Source organism: Terrapene carolina, unplaced genomic scaffold (genome assembly GCF_002925995.2).
Source record: "Terrapene carolina triunguis isolate 2854851 unplaced genomic scaffold, T_m_triunguis-2.0 Scaffold112, whole genome shotgun sequence".
NCBI lineage: Eukaryota > Metazoa > Chordata > Testudines > Emydidae > Terrapene > Terrapene triunguis.
The window spans coordinates 3091297-3107153 of record NW_020664463.1 but is presented as its reverse complement, the minus strand read 5'-3'; the positions used below and the strand labels follow the sequence as shown (position 1 = coordinate 3107153).

The 15857-nt window shown below is 42.5% G+C and overlaps 1 protein-coding gene across 1 annotated transcript in view; it reads right to left on the bottom strand.

The window, feature by feature from the left end:
- PIK3C2G (phosphatidylinositol-4-phosphate 3-kinase catalytic subunit type 2 gamma) overlaps positions 1-15857 on the bottom strand; it is a 311474-nt gene that overhangs the window by 68219 nt on the left and 227398 nt on the right. Inside the window, exons 27-28 of the mRNA XM_026652203.1 lie at positions 5173-5365; positions 4501-4622 (exon numbers count right to left, since the gene is read on the bottom strand). Coding sequence (XP_026507988.1) covers positions 4501-4622; positions 5173-5365 — 315 coding nt within the window. The remainder of the gene's footprint in view (positions 1-4500; positions 4623-5172; positions 5366-15857) is intronic.

The following is a 15857-nucleotide window of genomic DNA, read 5'->3' as shown; positions in this document are numbered from 1 at the left end:
AGGAGCCCATATTAAAAAAAAAGCCCCAAATATCAGGACTGTCCCTATAAAATCGGGACAGCTGGTCACCCTACTTAAGTGTGTTATAAAAGCTACATTTAAATCATTACATTCCTCTCCCTTCTTTACAGGCAAAGCATGGCTCGATCAGCCAGAAGGTTAGCTTTCTAATAGTGCACCTTATTGGATTACATTAACCTTGAACTGGAAGGACTATTTCTCTCTCAAGATGAGGGAGTGTCTTGTGCATCTCAGAAGAGCTATCTGGTCTAAATTGCATGTGAAGGTTTTGAGATATGGATTACTAATATTAAGATGAGATTGTTAAACTAATATTATGCTTTGTATCCTCTCGTCTCCATGATTTACAACAGTGGACGTTTCAATTTGATTGTATTAAATTTCTCATCACCACTCCAGGCATTTAAAAATGACTCATTTACATTCTCCTTTTTCCAGCATAACCCTGTTTATCCTCTCAGGAGACACCTGAAAGCTTCAGATGAGTAGCGAGCCAGCCAGCAGTCCAACACAGTGAAATGACACTTGGACAGACTTTTGAGAGCCTGCTGGTCAGATCCTTACTTTGAACAGGCTGTACCCAATTCCAGAGCTCAACGAAAAGCTGCCACCAGCTTTTAAAAGGCCAGCCAGATTACAACACATTGAGTTGTAGTTTGCAGCTGTACAGAGAAACACTGGCTAGCTCTGCAGATCAGCTGGTTGTAAAAGTCTATGCAGGCAAATGACATTCTCATCTAGTGAAAAACTGAATGACTTAAGTAAGTTAAACCTAATTACATCTCTATGTAACGACTGCTAGATTTTTCAAAAGGTTTGTTTGCTACAGAGGGTCATTACATGAAGGATACATTGATTAAGTTGATATTGAAAGCCTATTGTAGATATTGCAACCAGCAGTAAAACACTTTTTCAAAGACTGAGAGACTTTACAGATGGAAGCTTATTGATGGATAGATCTCACAATCTTCTTAAGTGCTTTGTCCAGCCTAGTTTAAAATGTGCCTGGTAAGGAGCTTTTTCTCACTTCCTGCAAGCATCTAGTTTACAGTCCATATATCCAATTATCACAGCCTACATTTTTATTTGCTTAAGTAAAGTTCTCCCTTGAACATATACATTTGAGGAAGGGGAAAAATGAAAAAAATCATTGATTTGATTTCAGGATAGTTCTTAATGATATGAAACATCCTGAAGCAATTTCTGCCTCATAAAACACTTCTGCACAAAATTCAAGTAAGCGATCTGTCTGCTGTTAGTAGGTGAAGAACTAAAGAGACAGTGGCAAAATAATGTACTTCCACCACTTTGGTTATAATTATTTGTATTATAGTAGCATGTAGAGGTCCCAACCAAGATCAAGACTCTACTGTGCGAGGCATTGTAATAGACAAGATGGACGAAGAGTGGGAGGTAAAGTGACTTGCCCAAGGTCACACAGCATATCAACAGCATAGATAAGAACAGAAACCATGTTTCCTGACATCCAGTCCAATACCCTATCCTCCAAAACCCAGAGGCCACATTGAGGCCTCAGGAATGCAGCTGTAACTCTCATTGACTTTAACTGAATGGCCGAGGGAGGAGGCAAGGCAAGAATTAATGGTCATGGTTTTCAAACCTCAAGTAAAGCATAGGGGGGTAGCCTTGTGACCTCCTTGGTGTTCAGTCTTTCTTTAAAATACCTTGCTTTTGTTGAATTGTGTGTAGAGCTGAAACTAAAATCCCAGCTCTGAATCCACTTGAGGTTGACGAAAATTTGTATCTGAATTTTGGAGCTGACCTCCAACTTTCTAATAGGCAAATAAACAAAAACTGCAGATCTGAACACCCTGGAACTTCGTGGAAATTCAGATCTGCTTCCAAACTTTGTGGTTAAGTGACATCTTTGTTTTATAAAATATGTGGTTTTGTGTGCAAACTGCCTTTTTTGTCATCCTTGTTAAAAAAAAATTAAAATCCTCTGTAGATAAAGTGACAGAATATAAGTGCTTCTTTGGAAGTGCTGTGGTCTGACTTACAAATATGGGTTGCAGAACATGTTTAAACACTAAAGGAATGATTTTCAGAGATGCTGAGAACTCACCTCCCGTTAATCATCATTCATTATTCACTGGTGTAGCAAGTACTCAGCGCATCTGAAAATCAGGCCTAGGCTGTATTTTTTCTTCCATACAATCTATTAATCATCATCTCGGAAATCTGGACCTATACCATTTTTAGTGTTCGTAACAATATTCATGGGAAAATTCTTTTCAAAGTTAAAAATCAGTCATTTTGTTTTTTAACCATACAGCTTCAAACTGATATTGTAGGTACATTATGGAACAGGCCGTTTTCCTTCCTCTGAAACATATGGCACTGGCCAGTGCTGGAGGTGTGCACCACATAGACAGACTAATGTTCTGATCTGGTATAACACTTCCAATGATAAGACCATAGTAAGGAAATAATTTGTCTTTTTATTTATTAAAATCAAAGCTGGAATACACAAAGATCCTCAAACTGGAAAACATCAGTTTTTAAAAATGCTGTTTAACTTAAAAGAACATTTTAAAGAAAAATTGTCAAGAGAATTCACTCTCGGGACAAGACCATGTGGTGACAAGTTATTGCTGGGACTGAATTTTGATAGCAAAGTTATGAAGCTCTTAAAAAGGTTTAGAATGAGGTATTGACTTTTTGAGGTATCTGGAAAACACATCCTGGTAATTTAAAAGCCTTGCAAGTACTTTTTAAATTATATTTTAAAAATGTTTTACATGAATAATAAAAAGTCACATTACAGATTTGGATAGATTTATATAATTTTAAAAACTCCTTTTCCCCCTTTCAAATGTCTGTGCTCATGAAGAACACTGATAGAAATAGCTGCTTTTTGCAATTTTATTTTATAATTCAATAGTTAGACCTATGAATGGGGTCAAATGGAAACCCTGATTCAAACACCCTCGAACTTTGGAGATATTCAGATCCCAATTAGAATATTGCAACTAGCCTTCAAATTATAATCTGCCAATCAAAACTCCAGATCTGAGCAATGAGAAACTAAGGGATCTGAATCTTTCCTTCACCTTTCTCTAGAATTAACCTGTTTCACATTTTTGGGGAAGACAGAATTTGGATATAAAATTTGTGGTTGTTGCCCATCCCCAGTCAAAACCATGATGACTTTGGCCCATTTACTTCAGTTCAAACACCAGAGACTTTTGTATTTTTCAAGCCCATCTGAGTCTGAGTTTGCCAGTATTTAGGATCAAATAAACTACTCATTTGTGTGGTCAAGTATTTGCTTTTCCTTCAGCTGACATTGAAGAGAGAAGGGAATTCCATTGGATGGGTTAGCATGACTGATAAAGGAATGACTGCTTTGCTTTCAGAGGTGTCAATATTGGTGAGTAATGATATATGTGATGTTACTGACATGTCCAGAATCCATGGCCATGGTAAAGGACACACTTTTCCACACAGCACATAATTAATCTGTGGAATTCATTGGCAACAGGAAGTCATTGAGGGCAAGAATTTAGTGAGATTACAAACAAGATTGGACATGTATATAGATATTAAGAATACCCAGAATTATCATAATACAATTTTTGGAAGAGATGTTGAACTTCATGCTTCAGGGCTCAAGGCATTCTCTGTTAGAGGCTAGGAGGAGACCTAATGTGGGGGGTGAGGAGGGAGATAATCCCTCAGCTATCTGCTTCAGGGTTGTTACACAACTGGCCACTGTCAGGAACAGGATACTGGATTAGACTGATCTTGATCTGACCCAGCATGTAAACACCTGTGTTGCTATAATAGAGTATTTTTGCTAACAGTTTTGCACAGTAGCTGATGTAAAGAAAGCTGATTTAAGGCCCAATCATGCCCCCAGTGAAGTCAATGACAGTTCTATCCTTCACTTAAGAAAAAAAAAAAAAGATCAGGCCCTAACCCCTCCTCTACTCCCCCATGCACACGTATTCTCCAAAAAGAAAAAAACAGCCATTTGTTGCTAAATCATCCCACTTCCAGAAATAAATCTGCCTTGAAAATACACCTCTACCCCGATATAACGCGACCCGATATAACACGAATTCGGATATAACGCGGTAAAGCAGCGCTCCCGGGGGGCGGGGCTGCGCACTCCGGTGGATCAAAGCAAGTTCAATATAACGCAGTTTCACCTATAACGCGGTAAGATTTTTTGGCTCCCGAGGACAGCGTTATATCGGGGTAGAGGTGTAATGGGTGAAAAAAGTATACATCACATGTGGCTGTGGATAACTAGAATATAGCAAAGTTAGGCTGCCACAACAGACTATGATCAATTTTCCCTAGATTCTATGACAGACGTGAAAGCTTCGAGTGCCTTCTAGGCAGAATTTGTGTTGCTAGCAAATATAACAACCACATATTCTTCACATTTTTGCTTGTACATAGCGAGAACCATTTAACAGGAGAATAATGAAGACTAATGTGCTGTCTTACTCCGGGAGGGTATGTGATGGAAATTGCTTCTGTAGATGGCTGTGAAGTTTTGAAAATTGTTCGAATGATTTTTCCACAAAGGTGACCACCTGGCAGGTTTGCACCACCTGGACTAAATATAGCTGCATTGGGGAAAAAACAGAAATGATTAGAGAGGCTGATGCCAAAAAGGCACATGCAGAACTACACGAAAATTTCAACAAAGAAAAACCTTTCTGTAATGTAGCTCCAAAGTGCCTGATAATGCAATTTGTAATTTATAGGCGTAGCTGTATAAAAAGGATCTTGTCTGGATGGGATGCAGTTCAAACACTGAAATATCACCACTGAGTGAGAAAACTAATAATGCTCCATTCAAGCAGCATACAGCAGTTTCTATCAGGCTTCCTAATTTTGTACTGTGCTTTCCTTATGGGTGTTATAATTAGCTCTTGATTTATTTTTCACTATAGGGCAGGGACCGTTCTCCTTAATGGCTCCCCACTAATAGCTCTCTGCCTGGTTTTATTTCCCTCCAGAATCTCATTGCTTATGGCACCGCTGCTCATTCCGTGATCCTTTCATTGTGGCATAAGCACATTTTATATAACCGAGGCAGGAGAGCATGTAAGCTAAAGGAAGAGTAGTTAAAGATCAAGCGAAAGGAGGGCAAGCGGAGAGCAAAATACATACAGAGTCAGGCTTTTTGCTGAACCCTAAAATGGTTGCTCGGGCAATTGACCTCTCTGCATCCAGCATGTTGGATTCCCGAGGAACACTCTGTGAAGCTGTAGACTTGGCAAAGCCTGTGGCTAACATTTGTGCGAGCGTATGGATCAGGTTATTGAGTTTGACAGGGAAGCACTCTAAACTTTCCTTTATTTTCCTGAGAAAACAAAACAAAAAGATCAAATGTAAATGCTTCTCTTCATGTATATATTTCCCTTTGCTTCCATTTCCTGGTGCCTGCTGCCATGAATGCAACTAAAAATCAAACACACATAACACACACACACACTCTCTCGTCATCATTTGTTTGCAGCAGTACAATTTACACAGCAGTTGAGCCCAGTTCGGATAAGTTATTCCATCAATCTCCAAAGGACTAGGGCTGGGTGTGTTATCAGGAAAGTACAAAATACATTCACTAGGCTAACAACCTGGGTAACCCACCTGACTTATCTCAGTGGCTCTTATTCTTGATTACTTGGACCCACCCCAGCCCTGCTTTGGAGAGCAGAGACACACACAATGCCTCCCTGCATGTCGAGAAGCAGCAATTGCCACAGGGAGAAGCAACACCAAAGTTGAGACTCTCAAAGCTGATTCAGTGATTCACCTATAGGAGTTTGTGTTGCTAGATCCCTTAGTGGACTTTAAAAATCTCAACTCATGAGCCTATTTGCCCTTTGTGTAGCTACATAAGAAGGAAAAACAACAAGGATTCCGGTGGCACCTTAAAGACTAACAGATTTATTTGGGCATAAGCTTTCGTGGGTAAAAAAACTCACTTCTTACTTGCATCTGAAGAAGTGAGGTTTTTTTACCCACGAAAGCTTATGCCGAAATAATTCTGTTAGTCTTTAAGGTGCCACTGGACTCCTTGTTGTTTTTGTGGATACAGACTAACACGACTATCCCCTAATATAAGAAGGAAAGACTTCCCTATGCCATCTTTCCCCATTTCATTCCCATGCAAGATAAACCAGAACACAGTTCTCGCTTCCCAGAGCTTTGGGATCCTTCAGGATGAAAGGCACTATATACAAATAAGCATGACCACCTCTTCAGATCAAATGTGATTTCTGTTTGGAAAATGGCACTTGCAAAATCATATCATCACTAGTCCTTGAAGGGAGAGAGGAAGCCCCTAAAATCCAGTTGCCCTGTTTAATCCAGTTGCCAATTGAATCTATTTTCACTGTGATGTTAAGTTTCCTCTCTCTTTCCCTACTTACCCAGGCTTTGGAGTCAGCTTTCTGGGATATCCAGGATGGTTGTTGATGTTATGGAGTGCCAACCATTTAGGCTTAACTACGCAGCCCCCCAAAAAACTACGAATCCCACAGTTTTCCCAATGTTGGATCCTAATTGGGCTCAAATACATGTTTAAATCTATTGCTAGTCAGAAGTGCACTTAAGCACATGCTTAACTTTAACCACCTGTTTAAGTCACATTCACTTAGGACTTCAGCATATGCTTAAAGTTAAGCATGTGCTTGGGCTGTATTGAGAATAGCAATTCTGAATTGAGACCTCACTTTTCTGAATTGAGACCTAAGTTTGCATGACCTCTGACATTCAGGCTGAAGACTCTGGTATCTTTCACAAATGCAGCCACACCCCAAAGAAGAGGCCCAGATGCAAAGCAAAAAATCCCAGTCATGCATGCAGAATTCACTCAAAATGTGCAATTTATCATGTAGAAATTAGCCACATTAAACTGAGTAAGGGTGGAAAGCGAAGATACATATTTTTTCTTAACTTAATATGAGCAAAATAATCTTCCAATAAAGTAAGGTAATTAGTAACTTAATAAGCTTTCCTGAAAGAGGCAAACATAGCCCATTTTATAAATGAAACAATTTAGGAGTCTCATGCAAAACAAGAAAATAAATCTTAATTTAGGATATTATTGGAAAATCAATACAGTGCTGATTAATTGGGCCATATCCAAGGTTGTAAAACTTTTCTCTTTTTAGTTCCTAGGGAAAAGAGTATTATATTTAAAGTGTAGTTTAATCACTTGATAAATCACTGGCATGTGTTTTGGGTTGTGGAATCTGTAGCTCTACCATAATATAGAAAAGCAGCCAGAAAATTCAGAGTATTATTGGGAGAGAATAATGTTAATTTTACAGCTAAAAACTATTCAGTTTAATTAAACTTGTATGACACATGCCTTTGCTTACAGTATACAACCAACTTGGTATTCAGACAATATCACTATTGCAGAACATCTGATATCAGAGGACCATAATTCAGGCAATTCATCTCTTTAATGGTTTGTTGTTCTTTCTATGGCCCATTAAACCTCTCAAATGATTTTAACCTGTAGATTGCTAATCACATACCTTTACTTTATACCTAAACTGAAAAAAATATTTACTTTCTTAAATACTTAAAAGGGAAGCTACCAATTAAATTTTCGAAAAAAGTATACATATATAGAAAAAATGCAGCAACTCATCTAGCACATTAAAAACGATGTGCTGGAAGGTGTTTTCTGTTCTGTTGATGTTTGTGTCTTCTGTGCAACAGGCAAACAAGCTTGGGCTCTGATCAGGCAATTGGTTCTGTGCTGGGGACCCCTTCACTCACACACAGTCAATGGGGCTCCAAGGCACTGCCTGTACAGATCTATATAGGGAAAGAGTGACACTGACTATATATAAAGTGCTAACAAATGTGCAAATGAAACAGAGGGCTGATTTTAGTTCTAGTACTCTTGTAACTATAGCTGGCACACAATTTTCTGGCAAAAATTTAATTTTCTTCTTGGCAGTATCCCTTTAGCAGTCAGGTTAGTTTCTGGCCTGCTTTTCAGAAAAGTGAGTTGAGTTTCAGTGTAATTCACATATACCAATTTTATGCCTCCTAATGGCTGAATTAAATTTGGATTTCATATGTGGTTCACAGCATTCCTAAGGAACTGTTAAACTCCTACACAAGTCGGGGTGCGCAGAGACTTAGGTGGCTGTTCTCTGAAGTGGGGATAGGCAAATAAAGTTTGGCCTAAATCTCCCCAAGTAACTATGATTTGGGGTGCTCAATTTTTGGGTGGCCAATTGGGGAAACCCTAAAGGGAACTGATATTCTGAGGGTGGGTGCCTAGTGCTTTCTGCAAACCAGGCCTTCTTCACGGGGTCTCATAACAGAGGCACTCAAAACCTCTAGCCAAAAATGCAAATCTTGGCCTTAACATATGAAGTAAGAATTCCTCGCCCCAGACTTCAGCCTAATTTTAGTGTTAAACCTGAACTCATTATTGAAATTTTGAAATGTTCCAGGAAGCTTACCCAGCTTTTTATTTCCAGCTGGGACAGGACCTGCCACCATACAGTAGTATCAGCAAGACTGTTCTCATGGCATCGCCAGATATGACGAAGTGAAATTCCTCATAAGAAAGTCTCTGTAGATTCCTCCATGTAGGTGGAGGTGTTCAAAGGCACCTTTGCAAATCGCAGCTGTAGCTGCTAGGCAGCCCCAAACACACAATCACAACTCCCTTGAGGAGGACATCTGTGAGTTACTGCACATGTGAAGTTCCTCCTGGACTCTACGGAGGAATAATGGTTGGGCCTCTGTAGAGGACCTGAAAGAGGTCACATGCCCTGTGACAGAACAACTCATTTTGAAGATTTACCTTCAAGGGCAATCAGGCGTTATGGAGAGAAACATACACACAATTTGGATCCCCAACATCCCTCAAATGTATTAAGTATGTTTGAATTGCTAAGCCATATCAAAGACCTGATCCTGACTTTTCTCTCAATGCTGCAGTTGTCCCTACAAGTCTAGGGCTGCAGTAAGCCTGATAGGCCCTGTGAGTGGAAGAGAAAAGGGAAGGATGTACATGAGCACGAAAACTCATTTGCAAGTTCTCCCAACCTAGCTCAGCAACTCTGCCCATCTTGTCAATTTTACTGCTTCACACAGCCCTTCCTTACCTAACCCTGCCTGTTAAGAATCAGCTTGTCAGATGCAGAGCCAGCTTAGCCTCTCACTAATATGTAACTATGGGACCGAAACTAACTCAATTTCAGTAGAGCCCACTAGAAAGAAAAGCTGAGTTGGTCTGTTTTCCACAGAGAGTATATAGGATCTTAGTCAGGATTCCATTTAGGGCAATAATCATCCTGCTCTCTGGGGCCTGTTGTAGAGCTGTGAATACCAATATGTTGAAGGATTCTCCATCTCCTGGCCTTCCCTAGAATCCAGTGTGGGATACATCTGTTCAGCCTGTCATTTTACAGTGGAGGCTGCTTGGCAGGGGAAAGTAAGAAGTTTGCCTTTGTTCCTTTGTGGTGCAGACACTATAATTATTGCCTGCTGCTGTAAATCATCTGCAAGCACACTTTGAGATGGTAGTTTTGTCTCTGCTCTTTCAGATGTCATCAACCTCCACTGGTGTTTTAGCTAGCTGGGGGATGGATCGCTAAGGGATATGCTGCCAGCTGGGGAAGCGGATTCTGCTGACTGGCAGAGGATTTGTGTTATGAGGGTGGTCTAGTTTTGCAGTCGTTGGTATTGTGTTTGGAATCTACATGCATGACCTGTGCAGCGATGGGTGCATAATAAATTATTCCATTAATAAATAATATAAACAGATACATCAGCTAACACCTCTTTAGCATCTCCCCTGCTGTCAAGCTTTTGAAAATGTGCATTGCTAATTTTCTGGTAATCTTCAGATCCACTGTGCAGCTCTCATTCATGGGCAGGAGCAGTGGGGTTGCTTGTGTACTGCAATGAATTCAAACTCTTCAGTCATAGCATGGAACCGATTTTAATCAATTTAAAATAACTGTAAATCATTTTAAGAACACTTTTTAAAATGTCACACAACATCATGGTGACACTTGAGGGAGATAGCCCTTTGCAGTAAACCAAACTTGGAGATCTCTTTCCAGGAGAAGGAAGGGTGCCCTGTTCTGTGGATAAAATGTTTTCTGGGGTAGAGAAGGGATGGGAAATGGGAGGAGTTCAAACTGAGTTTCAAGGCTCAAACTGAATTTAGGGCAGGGATGCACTATAGGCAACTATTCCATGTGGCAGTGGTCCCACAGAAACTCTTGTTTTAGTCTCAAATACCACTATGTTTATCCATAATATGGGAGAGTGACCCTCCCAAAACCTGTAATCTGGGAAATGTGTGGCTGCTGGTCAGCTCATAATGGTGCAGTGACCCAATGCTGGGGGTCAAAGGAAAATGGTGTGTAGATGCTAACAGAGATTACAGAATGGGTCTTCAATGAAGACCCAGAGCAATATCAATTCCTAAAACATAGAACTCTTTACAGTTCTGAAAGGGCTTGGTAGGGTAGAGCCCAGCCTCCAGTAGCATTAGTCAGCTGGGTCAAAATATGAAAGAGCAAGAAAAATAGCCTAACAAACGGAATATCCATCCCAAGAATATTTATGACAGTGTTAGTCATTTTACTGTTTGAGCTATTCTTAAATAACAAAAGATGCAATGTTTGGTGTTGTTGACGAAACTGAACAGCTCAGGTAACCAGTAAAACAATCTCTCGCTCGCTTCTATTTCAGTACTTCCCATTTGTCCCTGTGACAGACAGGAAAAATTGGAATAACTGCTTGGTCTGGAGAGGAAATGTCTATCATTTAGGCTGGAGACTTCTTTCTCAAGGTTTAATTTAGCTCCTCCACACATCTGTTCCTTTAAATACTTCTTTTCATCCTCTCTCTCTTCCACTGGGGTAATGAGACTTGGTTTCTGGTGGTTTCTTCCTGCAGTGACTCTTGTGTCATCTGCATGTGGGCTCTTCCTCTTGTGTCATCTGCATGTGGGCTCCCAGGTCTCCCAATTTATCTTCTGGCTTAAATGACTTGTTCTCCAATTGATTTGGCTGTCCTGAGCCACTTTTCAAACTGACTTGTGGTTCTGTCACTTCCTTCCATGAGTACAAAGTATTTCTTTTACCAGGTAGAGGCATCTTAATCTCATTGGTCAGCCTTTCATGTTCACTCTCCCATGCCAGCTTTGCCCTTTCAAGGTCTGCTTCTATTTGCCTAGTTCATTCTAGCTGTGTAGTCAGACCCTCCATAGCCTGGGGGTATTTCTTCCACCTAATTTCTTTGATTTGGGCCTCATGAATCTTTGCCCAGCCATCCAACTCCTGATAGAAAGCTTCCATCAAGGCCTGCAGCTTTTAGATTGTTTTACAGTCACATCATAGCTCTTGTTGCCAGCATTTCCTTGGACCTTCAGATCCGTGGAGTCTTTTTTCTGGCTTGCTCAATGCCATAATCCTGTTGTCCCCCAGGTTAGCTGGTTGAACCCTTCTTTTGAGTGGAACCCATTCTGGTTCCTCAGTCTGATCTGGTTCCTTTACCAAATAATTCAAGATCCCCAAACTCTCATCTCTGGGGCTGAGAGAAGCGTGAGGGTATCTACCCTAACCAATGGGAAGCTTGAAACCCATAGCCATCCTCCTACCTTTAATTTTACATGCCCAGGCTGATTTCCTGGACTACTCCATGTTCACCTAGTCTTGTAGGATCTATCTTCCTCATAATTAAAGTGCATCTACCTGAAGTCAAAATTTTTAGCAGGGCAACATCTTTCTATGTGACCATTCTCCCCGCAACCAAGACAGACTGTTCCTGGGGCATCACACTTTCTTGCACCAAAACTGGGTCCCCACCGTCTTTTGTTCAGACTTCACAATAGCCAGCAGTTTCTGGCAGGGTGTCTTTGACATCTTGGCTCTCCCCCGTTCCTCTGGTGCTCAGTACAACCAGGACTGCTTTACAATCATTGTTTTTACAGGGGCAAACCCGTCCTGCCTGCCCCACTTCCTCATAGTCAAAACAGAGTTGGTTGAGCCCTGTGTCTTCTTCCCTTTCGGTGTTGATGACAATTGACTCTTTACCATTGTGGAACCTCCTTCACAGGCCTCTGAGGCTGCTCAGACATTTTCCCCCCCCCGCCCAAAATGGAGCTGAACTCCAACAGCTGTGGCTGCCCCTCCATATGCTGACATGGGAGGATCAAAATCTCACAGCCAAGAAAGGTGTCTGCACTGTGCCACTCAGTCATCCCTCCTTGATGGGAGATGATCTCAGAATCCCACTTCTGGTACCACTTGTCACAAGTTGTGTCTGCACTGTAGCACATCTTTGCTGAGCTAGTACTGCAGGCACTATCTACCTCACTTTCCTTTCTCTCAGGGCCCCTTAAGAATTCTACATAATCTGAAGGGATGTAAGACATTTCCCCTGATGGGGTTCTATTTTATTAAATGGAAATGAAGTCTCTTCCCTTGGGCTCATGGGTTGCACTGCCTCTTCCTTGGTCTCTGGGAGCTCCTCTCCCTTATGAGAGCTTCTCTCTGTGAGCATCTCTCTGCAACTGAGCCCTGGCGACCTTTTATCAGGCTCAGGTGTTCGTTATTCAACTAACTGCCTAGATAAGCTCATTCCCTTTAAATTAGCTCTTCTAGGATAGCTTTAGCTCAGATTTCGCTTAAAGGGGCCAGCAATCCCGTGACAGGGACTTTTTAAAAATAATGAACATTTATTGAAGTAGCTAAGAAAATAAAGACAAAGTAACATCTGGAGTCAAGGTGTTCCAGTTCGATAGACTAGGAGATAGATTAAAGCTAGTTTGAGTATGTGTACATGAGCTGCAACCACACCCCATAAATGCAGTGTAAACATACTTTATCTAGCTCGGAAACTGGAGCATTGAAGCTGCAGCAGCACTGATTTCAGTGCCCCACCCAAATAATTACCCAATTTTCTGGGTGGGTTTATATAGCCCACACTGAAGCCCATGCTGACGCATGGTATCCGAGATTAGGTATACAACCCATGATTGCACTATGGACTTGCCCTGAGAGAGTGAGGACTTCTGATCTCTACCTCTGGCTTGCTATGTGATCCTGGACAAATCACTTGACCTACGTGAAAAAAGGTTATAATAATACTTATCTACCATTCTCTCCATCTAAGTTTTCACTGAGGGTTCATCACCAGCTGCACAGGATGTCATGAAAAAAAATCAAGTTAGTGAAGTACTTTGAGAGTCTTGTTTAAAGCATTATTATTATCTACAATGACTAGAAATAATAATATACAGTGCTACCAAACTATAGAACCAGAAGTTTCCATGGTTGGATTCTCATCCCCATTCTGCCCTTTCATACAAGGGCAGTAAAGGGCTGTGGAAGAAATCTGTTGGTGAAGGAGCAGTGTAATCATCCATAGCGTAGGAGGCAGGCTGAGGGCACGAGGGACCATGCTCAGAGTGCTCAGCCCTACAGGGATATTGGGCTGCACAACACTCCACAGGCAGAGTGAGGCTGTCATATGTTTAAGCATGACTAGCAACAGGTCTTGGCATCCTGTCCACATTGAAATTTACAAACGTGTTAGTTAAAACATGTTAATTAACATGTGCTAAACCATGATTCGAAATTTAAAATAGGGACAAACAGACAATGAGTTAACTGGTTCCATGAAGCTTATTTAAACTGATGAAATGAGAGCATTTTCTTGGAGTAACATGCACAGACAGCGCAAACAAACCTCATTTACATTAAAAGAGAAAAAACATGCACTGTAGCAAAATTGTACATTTCTCCAGGGTTTTAAGATCTTGTTTGACAGTAATTCTAACAATCAGACCTTTGTTTCAAGTCACTGAAAGCATACAGCTATACTGTGAGGAAATCATTAAGGGATCTATTCCCTGTTGGATGCATGGATGTAACTTATCATTACTATTAACAGGACTTGTTTTTACTCTGTGCTTGCAGTATACAAGGCTGCAGCTTGGCAATACTTTAAATTGTGAGGAGATGGGAGTGAGTAGGGATTAGAGGAGATGGGATCAACACTGATCTTAAATGTCATTGTGGTGGGGCGAGTGCCCCACCTCCCTGTGAAAGTGGGCTAAGACAGGCCAGAGAGGCTGTGCAAAGTGGCAGCCAATCAGGGAGGGCCTGTTAGGGAGCCAATCAGGGCTGGGCAGGAGGCGGCAAATCAGGGCCGAGCTCAGCCCTGTATAAGGGCTGCCCAGGAGCAGAGCAGTCAGTCTCTCCCAGGCCTCTAACAGGGAAGGTCTGTCTCCTGAGCTAGGAGACCAGCACCTGGGACAGTGCAGTGCTGGGCAGGCTCAGGGGAGCTGAAGGGAACTCCAGCCCACCACCTGCCAGGCTGCAGGCCCTGAGGGAAGGGCCTAAAGGGTGAAAAGGGTCAGAGGGGAAGTGACCCAGGGAGAGTGGACAGCAAGCGAGGGGAGAGAAGGAGGGCAGGGAGGCTGCCGCTAGAGAGTCCCTGGGTCAGGACCCAGAGTAGTGGGTGGGTCTGGGTCCCCCCCTTATATTGCAACTGGCCAGGGGAAGTGGCCATATTGGATCGTACCATACCCCTGAGGGAAGGCGTTAGACTTTGGGAGCGGCTGGCCACTGTGGCAGATGAAAGACTGCTGTTAGGCCCCTGGAAGAGGGTGAGAACGGACTAGGGGGCACTGCCGGAGGGCAGTGTCCTGAAGGAGGCGCCGCGAGCAGAAGGGAGCAATGCGGGTCCAGGCGCCAAGCGAGGGCGAGAGACGGACAGGAAACCACCATAAGAGGGTGCTTCCCATGGACTGAGCTAATTCCCAGAGAGACCAGTGGGAGGCGCCGCGGTGGTGAGTCACAGTCACCGTCACAGTCATGCAGAAATTAAAAACAATTGAAACTATGTAATCAAAGGGCAATGGGGAAATAAGGAAAATCTAGGGGTTAAAACGAGGAGTTGGGGACTCTGCTGTGTTCTAAAATAATAGAAAAATTTAATTTTGGAAGTTCCAAACTACTGTGGTCTGACCCAAAGGTTTTGTATCTCGATTCAAACTTCTCCAAATTTTGGGAGTGTATTGTTTCCATGTTCTGTTCTCGACACATCATAAAGACAAGTCTGAGTAACACAGTTCAAACTGACGTCATGGTGCACATCTAGATAATTCCAGAGAGAATTTAACAGGAGCAATGCATTTGATTCAATTGTTTGGGTTCAGGGCCTTCTCTCATTTATTAAAATTCTAATATTGCCTTTGGTTGTATTCAAAGGTGCTCGGCAATACGCTGTGCTCGTCTTTCCCAAGAGCAAGCACAGGGCAAGCTGTGACAGTGTGAGCTTTCCCCAGGCTGGGCCTCAACACTTGTGGCTCATTCAGCTTACAAGCGCATTCAGGGCTTGGCCTATCTATTGAGAGAAAGGCACCAATTGCAGTGGGGATTTCTATGTGGTAGACAGGGTCGGATTAAGGCAGGGGCTTTAGAGGCTACAGCCCAGGGCTCCGGCTCAAGGGGAGCCCTGCAAAAATAAATCACAGGCAGCAAACTCCAGGCCACTAAAAGGGGCGGTCAGGCAGGCTGCCTGCATGGCATGGCCCCACGCCGCTCCCAGAAGTGGCTGGCTGCTGGCACATCTCTGTGGCCCCTGGCAGGGGGGGAGGCGGTGGCGTGTGCTGCCCCCGCCTCCAGCACTGTCCCCGCAGCTCCCATTGGCTGGGAACTGGCCAATGGGAGCTACAGAGGTGGCACTTGTGGGCACGGGCAGCGCACGGAGACACGCTTTCCCCCTGTCCCCAGGGACTGCAGAGACATGCTAGCAGCCAGCCACTTCCAGGAGCGGCGTGGGGCCAT